General features: G+C 45.0%; 1 protein-coding gene across 4 annotated transcripts in view; it reads left to right on the top strand.

Moving 5' to 3' along the window:
• Positions 1-7,872: 7,872 nt before the first annotated feature.
• The window catches only part of SIK2 (salt inducible kinase 2), a 70,365-nt gene continuing 66,093 nt past the window's right edge, over positions 7,873-12,144 (top strand). The window contains exon 1 of one of the 4 annotated variants that reach the window (XM_089539084.1): positions 7,873-8,239. In XM_089539084.1, the coding sequence (XP_089395210.1) occupies positions 8,021-8,239 (219 nt within the window). In that variant the 5' untranslated portion in view covers positions 7,873-8,020. Of the gene's footprint in view, positions 8,240-8,273; positions 8,342-12,144 lie in introns of those variants that run through there. The other 3 variants (XM_089539083.1, XM_089539088.1, XM_089539090.1) reach the window with 3 other exon arrangements.

Genomic DNA, 12,144 nt, shown 5'->3' with positions numbered 1-12,144 from the left:
AAATACAGTGAGACCTTGTTATCCACTGGGGTTTGGTTCCAGGATCCTCCATGGATATCAAAATCCATGGATGCTCAAGTCCCATTAAATATAATGGCAGAGCAAAATGGTTTCCCTCATATAAAATGAAAAATCAAGGTTTGCTATTTGGAATTTATCCTTTTTAAAAAATATTTTCAAGCCATGGATGCTTGAATCTGTAGATAAAAAAAATCAGTGGATAAGGAGGGCCGAATGTAGTTTCCCGTATGATGAGTTGCTCTTTATTACAATGTGGACAGACATGGCAACATGGTTTTAAAGGGATTGTGAGAAATGTGCAGTGCACTTCATTGGGACTCTTAACTGATCTAAATTTGTATGCTACTTTTTAGTTTAGGCTTTCCTCCCTGCTTTTCTGAAGATAAAGATAAGTAACTACCCATCTTTCTCTGCAGCCAATGCTTATAAAGTGCCTGAATGCTCATAGTTAATGCAGCGCTTGGAGTTTTACTTCCGTTTGCATGGAAGAGAGCAAAGCCGCAAGATCAAATTAAAACCAAGACCCAGAAGCCAGCAAGAAGCTAAGGTATGCCAAATCCTTTGGAAGAACGTACACAGTATGGGAGTGAAACAGCCAAAAAAGTGAACGCAGGACACAGATGATCTTGGTTTGCCAGAATAAACCCTTCAAGCCGCCAGTCTTCTGGAACAGAGTGCTATCACTTTGCAATTGTCATATTTTCCCATCCTAGACACTGGACTTCATCCATCTGTTGGTCAGAGTGATCTTGCAAGTCCGCCGTTTCTAGTTCTTGGGGAAAAAATACTGGCTAGCTAGCTCTTCTAAGATACAAAACTTTCCAGAAAAATTGTGACCATATGGCTATAGGGCCGGGGAGCCAGACAAATGACTTGAAGCCGTCTGAACTATGCTAAGCAACAGCTGTCAAGTGGCACCAAGGAAGCGGTCGCCGGTTGAGTGATAGCCCCTTGGCTGTCTTCCCAAATCTTTGCTGTACTAATTGTACATTTTGTGAAGCTGTTGGATGCATTTGCTCTTTTGTTGCTTTTTAAAAGATATTTTCGTCCTTTCTCGCCAATACGTCTCTCATAGCAAGCTCAAGATCATCTGTTACTGGTTTAGGAAAAGAGGAAGCAAGAGCTCCATGGCTCCAACCCTTGTGTGTCTTAGTAATACCTTCACAACGGGTGGTGGCATTTTTAGACAGTATTTGTGGCTGGTGATCAAGTCAGACATTTTACACAACCTTTGCAGAGTCTGATCACCAAAATGATCTTTCGCAAAGGGTTTTCTTTTTGTACAGACAAGCAGTCTTGCAAATGTTGTTAGTAAATTTCATAGTTGCATTATGAGTGCTGAGGCAAACAGCAGAGACAGATGGTCTATATATTATATAGACACTTGGCAGCAGTCTGGAAAAAGAGTTCCACTTCATTCAAATATGTGTTGGGTTGCTTCCCGTTTATTGTTGCAGCATGGGATTTTGTGTCAGGCAAAGAAGACTAAGCTTAGTCTGGTCTTTATAGCCCTGAATTTTCATTTCTGGATCATGTAGTATGTTACAAAGAGACTGGACTCAGGAGTGTCTTTTTAACTAATCGAACTGAACAACACTGCGGTAGCTACTGTTCAGAACACATATCCCTGCCAAATGCCTTAAAATAAGGACTGTCACCAAACTAAAGAGAATTTTATCCATTAATCATATGAGTTACATCGGATTCATTGATTATTTGTTAGATTTGCATTTGTTAAAACTCGGATTGCTAGGTCAAATAAGGAACAGGGCTCCTGTCCTCTTAATGTTGGTGGAGAAGAGGGAATTTCGACCCTTGCTGAAATTCCCAGTTTTATAAAACCTTTAAAGGAACAGGAGCCCTTTCTCTTACTCCACCTAGCAGCCTTATATTGAGGGATAGTAAAGAGAAGATAGGTAGATCAGCATAGAAGAAAAGTGGCTCTTGAAAAGAGGTTTGGGGCGGGGGGAGGATAACAGTTCAGCTTCTTTTAATGGAGAAGGTTCAGGTATATGGAGAAGCAGAGACTGCATCTGCATTGGAAAAACAACCCAGTTTGACACTGCTTTAAATGCCATGGCTCAATGGTGTTTTGTGATATGTTTAGCCTCCTTTTTCAGAGTGTGCTGATGCCACAACAAACTACAGATTCCAGGATTCCACAGGATGGAGCCATGGTAGTTAAAGCGGTGTCAAACTGGATTATTTCTGCTGTGTGCATGCAGCCAAAGTGGGATGATAGAATGGTCTGGAACCAAAGAGAGAGCAGCTATGTTACAATATATGGATATATCAGAAGCCTAGGCACAAGGCACAATCCTAGTGCATGTTTTCTCTCTGGACAGGAAGAATGGGCGATTTCAGATACTCAGATTATCAGATATTTGTTTATATTTATATTTATAGTGTACATGTTCTTTGGAAGATGGTGCACTAAGTACAAGGTGATTCAAAAAGGATGGTGCAAAACTGAACTAAGAACAGCTTTACTGTTGCACCATTCTTTTTGAATCTCCCTGTAATTTTCCGGCAACATTTTTCTAAAGAAAAAAGAAGATCTGATGAATTTTTCGAAGCTTTTCTTTCGGGAGTTCCCTTTGAGCAGAGGGACAAAGTAACACAAGAGGGCGCTTGTGTTTTATATTTGATGTTCTTGGAGCCATCGTTTTCTCTGTATTTTTTGTTTTTAAATAGAGAGAAGGTCATACTCGTGACCATTGCAGAGTTCTGGATAGCAGGATTGTGTTTGCAGAAATCAAGTTCTGGAGAGTGTTAGTAAAACCACCCACGAAAAGGAGGCCACAGTCTCTCGTTTTATTATGTTTTCTTATGAAAAACTGCTGCAGTCTTGATTTGATCTTTTTTTACTGAACCCATCCCAAAGTCCCAAGAAAAGATATAGCAATGAAAAACATTTCATACTGGTCCTTGATTTTGTGCACCTATAGCAACTGCTTTTAAAGACAGAATCAGATGCTTCTGAAAAGACAAATGGTACCGGCTGAATTGGGGGGATCTTTTGCAGGAATTTTCCGGCGTCATTTCGGCAACATGAAGGAATAATTGCACCTTCAAGCCTTGAATGAATCAACTACTACAGTGATCTATGAGAAGGGATAATGAATGGGTTTATGAACGGAGCAGACCATTGCTGGCATATCATATAGCCTTACAGAAACTATTCTTAGCTTGCTCTTGCTTACATCAACCATCTCCAAAAGGGGTGGAAAGCTGACTAATTCCATTCAGTGGCTCTTCATCCACCGGAACTTCTTGCAATGGATAAATATGGAAGACAGAAAAGCATCTGTTAGCCATAACAGAATAAGTCATCTCTCGACAGAAGTGTCCAAATTAAAACAAGTCGTCTAACTGGCTCCACATGTTTTAGGGAAAGAGTGGGCAGAAGTGGACCAAACAATAAAAACAAAAGTATTATTTCCATAGCAACACCGGCATTGTACGAAGCAAATCCCAAGCTATCCAACTAGATGTAAGATGATTTGACTTGTCTGGTGGAATTTAGGAGATATTGGGGGTGGAAATAGGTAGTCGCTTACTTCACTCTGCATTCTTCTGTTTTTATTGTCTGGTCCTGAGAAGGAGTTTACGGAGGGAGTGTTTTAATAAAATTTTGACAGTCCATGTCAGAGGAAGCTGGTTTGGGAGTCTTATCATTACTCCAACTATTGTGGACTCTTGGTATCCACTGGGATTTGATTCCAGGCCCCTCCATGGATACCAAAATATGTGGAAGCTCAACTCCCATTAAATACAATGGCATAGTAAAATGATGCCCCTTATATAAAATGGCAAAATTAGGTTTGCTTTTGGAATGTATATATTTCTTGAATATTTTCAAGCCATAGATGGTTGAATCTGTGGTTGCAAAGATCCGTGGATAAGGAGGGCCAACAACCAGAACGACTGGTCATGCCAAAATGCCAACATTTACTGCCATAATGAAACCTATGGGTTGGATTCCCACAGAGAACCAAAGTCCAAAGCGCAGTTGGGTGGTTGTTTTTCAGTAGATGACTCAAACATTGGAAATACGATGTGAAGTCGAAGGCTTTCATGGCCGGCATCCATAGTTTTTTGTGGGTTTTTCGGGCTATGTGCCCATGTTCTAGAAGAGTTTAATCTCTTCTAGAATATGGCCACATAGCTCAAAAAAACCACAAAGGAACTATTGGAAATACACTCACGATAGTGTTTTGTGCGGTAAAAGTAGCTGCCTCTCCCAATAATTAGCTAAATTTGATGTTCAATAGAGAAGCCAGCAGTCTGGCAAATATGACAGGGCACAGCTGTTTCCCAAACTAGGGGCTTGGTGCGGGATGCCCATGTCAAGATCTACTGCAAAGCCAAGCTTGGCAGGGAGATAAATCCTCAGCTTCACCGTTGGAAATGGGGCTGCTCATTTTACTGTACTACCCATCAATCTTTTCAGTCGCTCAACTGCATTGTACCTTGGGATGTCATCTCAAATTTATACCAAAATCCTGGCTGCTGGCTCCCTCTGACTTCACCTTTCTTTAGAAGGGGATTTATTGACATGATGGCAGTTGTGGAGGTGGATGTCACCTTGAATAAAGCTTGCTCCATTGCAGGCATCCAGTGTGAGCATTACTTCTTGTCCACTACTGAGTTGCTTATTGTTCCTAAGACTTAAGCAAGACAAAATTCAGCTCTTGGTTAGGACTGATTCAGCCCCCCTAGGTGTTAGCAATGTACAAGTAAATACAGTGTAGATGGCAAGAAAGGGCCTTTCCCCCCCTGAGCCAGTTGGACAGTGGCTTGAGCTCCTAGTAACACACACATAAATCAATTGTCACATACACACACCCCATCATTCACACAAGACAAACAACTGCAATTTCCATTTTACCAGTAAGGGAACTGAGTCTGAAAAATAGCAATCCGTGCCTGAGATGGGAGGCAAACCTTCGCCTTCTGGAGCCTGGACCTATGTATAGTTCAGGCATCCTGAAAGCTCTTTAAAATAAAGGAATTGAGGGATTTTAGTGCTGGAACCGATATAGTCTGCCTACTGGATCACATTGGTTCCTTTGCAAAAGAAGATGCCACTGTCAATTTCTTATTTCAGTCATGGATCAGTCACCTCTTTCATTTGAGTGGAACTGGTGATTATTAACATTAATTTTTCTCCTGTTCCCCAATCCTCCAGTCAATAATCCAAATAACTTATTAAAGTGGAAGCAAAAGAAGCACTTCTGTAGCTATTAATTTCAGATTTCAGATGGTAACAGGAATGCAAATGCTTAGCATGTGCACCACGTTGACCTTACACTATTTTTATAAAGGTCAGGCAAATCTCCATCATGCTGTAGTCTTTTTTGCCCATTGCGCCCAGTCTATTTTAATCCCCTCCAAATCACCTCTGGCTCAGTTTAGTCTCATATTTGGAGCCATTTTTTTGCAATTGTCCAATAAGGTCTGAGTCCACCAAAGCTGTCAGGATCTAATTGTTTGGGGAATAATAGGTCAGGACAAATAACCAAAGGAGCAGCGTGGCGCCTTGGAGGCTGATTCTTCTTCATTAGGCAAACCTCTCTCTCTGCAAAATCCTAAGAGCTATGGATTTCAGCATCATAACCTGAGGATGATCTCTCTTCCTTTCCCTTCCTCTCCTTTTGCATCATGGCACCATGACCTCCTGATTAGTATTTATGTTGTAGCACAGAATACAGACTCGGGTCACATTGCGCAAGGTTATTATTATTCTCCTCTGTGTATAACTGCTATTTTGGTTTAGATTAGGATGTCGGTCTGGGGTTCTGTCTGTAACTAAAATACCGTTTGGTTTGCTTAAACTTCCCTGTCTTGCATTTTGCTATTCAGCACCATGACTCACCCAAATCCCGAAATTATACGCTGCAAGCACCCATTCATAATCCCAGTAAAGTCAAGGAATCACATCTTTTCTAGGTAATGCAGATATGATTACAAGTAGAAAGGCACTTAACCTCAGCCATAAAGTCATGGGTTCCCCCCTTCCTTTGCCATAATGGGTAGTATCCCAAAACCACAAGTACTTTTAAAAACACACCCATCCATGGGTCAATAGATATGGCACATCTTTCAAATGATTTCGAATCATCTTGGGTAGCCTTCTTTCACTCCCAGCTAGGAATCTTACAGTCTCCCAATGTGTCCTGAAATGAATTTACAGAACAGAGTATTCAGTCCCATTTGTACATCAATGGAAGTCAAGTGTCCAGATAGAGGGATGTAATAGTCCTAACTCTGTTCTGCTTCGGTCAGGGCTCACTTGGAATAAACCTGTGTCCAGTTCTGGGCACCTCAGTTTGAAAAGGGTCTCCTGTGGACAATGCTGCCCAAGGGAAACTTAGGGTCACTGTAAGTCGGAAACGGCTTGAAGGCACACAACAAACAAAGAGTATCATTATTATCGCTATTACACTCGTCCCTCCTCTGCATTTGCAGCTTTGACCTTCGTGGATTTTGTCATTCATGGATTTTATTAATATGTTCTCTCTAGGAATATCTAGGTCCTCCGGCGCAACTCTATAGTCAACTTTAACACAGAGTTGCACTGGAGGACCTGGAGAGCCCTCCGCTAGGCCTTTGCAGCTCCTCTAAGGCAATTCTATGGTTCAATGTATGTCAGATGTTGGCCATAGAGTTGCACTGGAGGACCAAGAGATTCCTAGAGAGAACCCTCCGCTAGGCCTTTGCAGCTCCTCTAAGGCAATTCTATGGTTCAATGTCTGTCAGATGTTGGCCATAGAGTTGCACTGGAGGACCAAGAGATTCCTAGAGAACCCTCCGCTAGGCATTTGCAGCTCCTTCGGCACAATTCTATGGTTCAATGTCTGTCAGATGTTGGCCATAGAGTTGCACTGGAGGACCAAGAGATTCCTAGAGAACCCTCCGCTAGGCCTTTGCAGCTCCTTCGGCACAATTCTATGGTTCAATGTCTGTCAGATGTTGGCCATAGAGTTGCACTGGAGGACCAAGAGATTCCTAGAGAACCCTCCGCTAGGCCTTTGCAGCTCCTCTAACGCAATTCTATGGTCCAATGTATGTCAGATGTTGGTCATAGAGTTGCACTGGAGGACCAAGAGATTCCTAGAGAACCCTCCGCTAGGCATTTGCAGCTCCTCTAAGGCAATTCTGTGGTCCAATGTATGTCAGATGTTGACCATAGAGTTGCACTGGAGGACCAAGAGATTCCTAGAGAACCCTCCGCTAGGCCTTTGCAGCTCCTCTAAGGCAATTCTGTGGTCCAATGTATGTCAGATGTTGACCATAGAGTTGCACTGGAGGACCAAGAGATTCCTAGAGAACCCTCCGCTAGGCCTTTGCAGCTCCTCTAACGCAATTCTATGGTCCAATGTATGTCAGATGTTGGCCATAGAGTTGCACTGGAGGACCAAGAGATTCCTAGAGAACCCTCCGCTAGGCATTTGCAGCTCCTTCGGCACAATTCTATGGTTCAATGTCTGTCAGATGATGACCACAGAGTTGTAGTGGAGGACTTAGAGATTCCTAGAGAGGTGTCCTCTGAGGTAAAAAACATGGGGTTTGTGTTATTTGTGTTCTTTCCACATTCTTTATTGAACATGAAGGGACCAGTGTATTGTTATCACTGAGGAGAAGCCTTTCTTATTACTGAGGAGAAGATAGAAGCAGGCTCAAAGGGGCGGGGCCGAGGGGGCGGAGACTAGGGAAAACCGTTAAGTCCGCCGCCCGCGGGGGCTGATGGGTATTTGGGGGCGGAGTCAGAGGCGGCCGTTGGAAGGCCGGGCCGCGGTTGGCTCCGGTTGCCGTGGCGACGGTGCGGCCCCGCCCCTTTCCCGATGACGCGGGCGGTGACGCGTGGGGGAAGTGGGCGGGGCGAGTGGGCGGGGCCGATCGCCTTCTTGGCGGCGGAGGCTGCTTCAGTGGCGGCGCGTCCGTCCTTGGAGAAGGAGGGCAGGAGCAGCGGGAGGCGCCCGGGCGGGCGGGCAGCATGGTGATGGCCGAGCCCCGGCGGCTTCCCCCGGCCCCCGCTGCCCCGCTCCTGCCGCCGCCTCCGCCGCTGCCTCCCGCTCCGCCTCCGCCGCCGCCTCCTCCGCGGGGTCTCTCCGGGGGCCCCGTCCGCGTCGGCTTCTACGAGATCGAGGGCACCCTGGGCAAGGGCAACTTCGCCGTCGTCAAGCTGGCAAGGCACCGCATCACTCGCAGCGAGGTAAGGGAAGGAGAGAGGGGACACGCGTGTCCAAGGGGACGTCTGAACGCAGCAGCTGGGAGGCTCTCTTCACCCCCAAAAAGGTCTCCCCAAAGTAAAAAGGTAAAGGGGATCCCCCAAAAGCTTCCCAAAAAGGTCCCCCAGAAGCTGCCCCCCAAATGTTCCCCCAAAAGCTTCTTTCCCAAGAGGCTCCCCCCAAAAAGGTCTCCCCCTCAAAAGCTCTTCCCTCCCCGAAATAGCTCCTCCATAAGCTTCCCCCCCCAAAGTAAAAAGGTAAAGGCAATCCCCAAAAGCTATTGTCCCCCCAAAAAAGCTCTTCCCCTCCCCAAAAAGCTCCCTCATAAACTTCCCCTCAAGAAGGTCACCCTAAAGCTCTCCCCCCAAAGAGGTGCCCCCTAAAAAATCTCCCCCCAAAAATGCTCCCCCCCAAAAAAGTTCCTCTCCCCAAAAAAGCTCTGCCCCCATAATCTTCCCACCAAAAGCTCCCCCCAAAAAGCCCTTTGCACCAAAAAAAAGCTCCCTGTAACTCCCCCAAAGCTCCTCTCCCAGAAAACATCCCCCAAAGGCTCCCCCAGAGGCTCTCCCTCAAAAGCCCCTTCCCCAAACAAAGCTCCCAAAGAGCTCTTCCCCCAAAAAGCTCCCCAACAAGGTCTCTCCAAAAGGTTCTCTCCCCCATAAAAAAGGGGGTGGTTTGAACATTGGAGCCTGATTCTGGAGACCAGGGTCCGATTCCCAGTTCAACCATGAAACCCACTGGGTGACCTTGGGCAAGTCACTCTCTCTCAGCCTCAGAGGATGGCAATGGCAAGCCTCCCGTGAAGAAACTGTGCCAAGAAAACCCCATGACAGGGCCACCCTCAGCCAGAAAGGACCCGAAAGGCACACGACAACGACGACAAAAAAGGGAAGCAGTGCGATATCAATCCCGCACCAGACAGCTTTTCTGTCCATTTCCAGTATAGAAAAAGCAAAGTTGGGTGTGCGGATCCGAAGGCGGCGCTGGTTCTGATCCAGCTCAGAGCCCCCTTGGCCTTTGGGGTCCCTCCGGGTCCCTCCAGTCACTCAGTCAATCCTTTATAGTGTCAGTTGTACTACATATTTATTGTACAATTAGACAGCTCCCCGCCCTAAAAGCCATTCCAAATGCAAACCCAACAGAATCCAGTAAAAGAATCCATATGTACATATGCATCCATACCAAGAAGAAAATCAGGTGAATGAATCCCCTGCACAAAACCCACTTTGATTCCCAGACTCAGGCCTTCCAGGTGTGTTGGACTGTAGTTCCCAGAAGCCTCGGCCATCTTGGCCAGCGGTCTGGGATCCTGGGAGCAGTAGTCCAAAACACCTGGAAGGTCAGAGTTTGGGAATCGCTGAATGGCAATCCCTTGCACTGTCTGTGGCTTCACAGATGCTTTTTAGCAGCAAGCGCAAGTCGAAACTTCAGTCCCAGTAAGAGAGGAATGGCATTTAAGGTCTGCTGTTTGTTGCCGTTGTTTGTCGTTTTACTGTTTTGCAGGATGCTCTGTATATTTTGTCTTTGCCAAATAGTATTTGCAAAACACTATTCTGCATATTGTTAAACTTATTGTGTGTCTCTTTACGCTGTAACAAGAACATCATATCGAAACACTTCCTCATTGAGGATACAAATATGTATGTATGTACACACGTACACAGTCAGCCCTCCATATCCACAGATTCAAACCATCCATGGCTGGGAAATATTCCAGATTTCAAAAAGCAAACCTTGGTTTTGCCATTTTATATGAGCGGCACCATTTTACTATCCACTGTATTTAATGGGACTTGAGCATCCACAGATTTTGGCATCCGCAGGGGCTCCTGGAAACAAACCCCAGTAGATGCTAAGGGCCCACTGTGTGTGTCTACAGTGTGTGTGTGTATTAAAAAGAGGGGAATAGAACTGTCTTTGCAAAAACTTTGCAGGTTTCCTCTCTTACGTTGTGTCTCCAGCTGGGATCCTGTCTGCAGAAAGTAGACCTTGCCTCAGTTATGCCCAACTCAGTCATTGGAATTCATCAAACTGGGCCTGGTTTTGACATTAAAGAGAGCTTAAAGCGCATTTAAAGCATCCCACAAATGAAGCAGAAATGGCAAGTAGTTGCTTGAATGATTAACACATGCAGTGGCGCAAATGAAGTGATATCGGAAGTGGATTGCCACTGAAATCCCGAAAGTAAAAAGATGTGCATTAATGCTTCTTTGTGATCGCTTTAATGGCTGGTTTTGTGTGACGCCATGTGAAATTGTTTCTCGGGATATTCACAAGATAAACTCCCAATCTCTTTAGAGCGATAAACGCCACACACTCAGTAATATGCCACTACTGCAGTGTGTCCTGCATGGGGCTACCTATAAAGATGCAATGGCTTGTTGGGTTTTGCCTTCAGGTTGTTTCCAACTTACTGTGACTCTAAGGTGCACGGGGTTTTCCTGGCAAGATTTGTTCAGAAGGGGTTTGCCATTGCCTTTTTCTGAACCCGGTCACTTCCACGGATGAGCCGGGATTCAAACCCTGGTCTCCAGAGTCAGGCACTTTGCCACGCTGGCTTTTATGCAGTGGTTGGGGTGATCCTGAGAAGGGTGGGAGGATGTAGCCATTCAGAACATACAGTACTCTTAATGTACCAGTTACATTGACTGTTGGTTTCCAGGTTCAATTTGAAGTGCTGCTTTAGATCCATTTAAGTTATAAGGCAGTGCTTGGTAATGTATGGCCTTTGAGATGATACTGGACTATGATTTCTGTTGTTCCTTACACTGGCTGTGGTGTCTAGGGATAATAAGAGTTGCAGTCCAACAGTATCCAGAGGGCTAGAAGTGCCCCACCATGACCCTAAACAGTTTGGGGCAGGGCCATTTGAAGGCTTGCCTGCAGCCATAGGAAAGGGCCTGGCTTTAACATCGATCTCAGGAGCCCCTGCTTGCATTCCTGTCTTCCATCCCACCTCAGATTTGCATGAGGATGCAACACATGAAACATGGGGTGGAAGTCCCAAAGAAAAAGTGTGGGTTGGTAAGGAATTGCAAGAGCTGCCCGATGCAATGCAGGTAGAAGTTGGGTATCCCTAGACAGGATTGCCTGCAAGATTGAGGGTGCATTCCTGCAAAGAAATACAGTCGTCCGTCCATATCCATGGATTTTTTTATCTATGGATTCAACCATCCACAGACTTGAAAATATTTATAAAGATAAACCTTGACTTTGCCACTTTACATAAGGGACACCATTTTACTAGGTCATCCTATTTAATGGGACTTGAGCATCCACGGATTTTAGCAACCACGAAGGATCCTGGAACCAAACCCCAGCAGATACCAAGGGCCCGCTATACAGTCTTTCCCTTCCCTCCAATAAAACCAGGAGCACTGCTTTCAAGCAAACACAAAGAGAGCTCCTATTAAAAGCTAGAACTATTGACCGAGTCTGTTTGGTTTCAAGAGCCTCACCTTGAAAAAGAGCGGTTGTATTAACTTACAGATAACAGAAAGTTTATGCTAAACCAGCTTTTTGAAGACTTAAACTTCTCTCTTACAGTTGCACCTTTTAAAATCCATTTCACTCAGATCCCATTCCTACAACTTGATACCGGAAGCTTGAGTATGTACTCAGTCGGCATATCTGAGAAAGTGGATTGTAATCCATGAACACTCCTGCTTGGTCCTCAGAGAGGACCAAGAGCATCCAAAGTGGGTGATCACAGTTGTTTTCACAATTTTGGTTTAAATGGAGCCTGTTTCATCCAAGAAAGAAAGGGAAACTAAGGGGAAAGTAAGATATGGAAAGGTTTTGAAATCACAAAAAGCCCCAAAGAAAAAGAAGCAGGAGAGCAATGACTGTGAGAATCCCCTTCTTGCAAAGGTTGGGAGTGTTCAGAAGA

Source organism: Sceloporus occidentalis, unplaced genomic scaffold, assembly GCF_023333645.1.
Source record: "Sceloporus occidentalis isolate IW3139 unplaced genomic scaffold, rSceOcc1.0.p SCAF_9, whole genome shotgun sequence".
NCBI classification, from domain to species: domain Eukaryota; kingdom Metazoa; phylum Chordata; class Lepidosauria; order Squamata; family Phrynosomatidae; genus Sceloporus; species Sceloporus occidentalis.
This window is presented reverse-complemented; position numbering and strand designations above follow the sequence as displayed.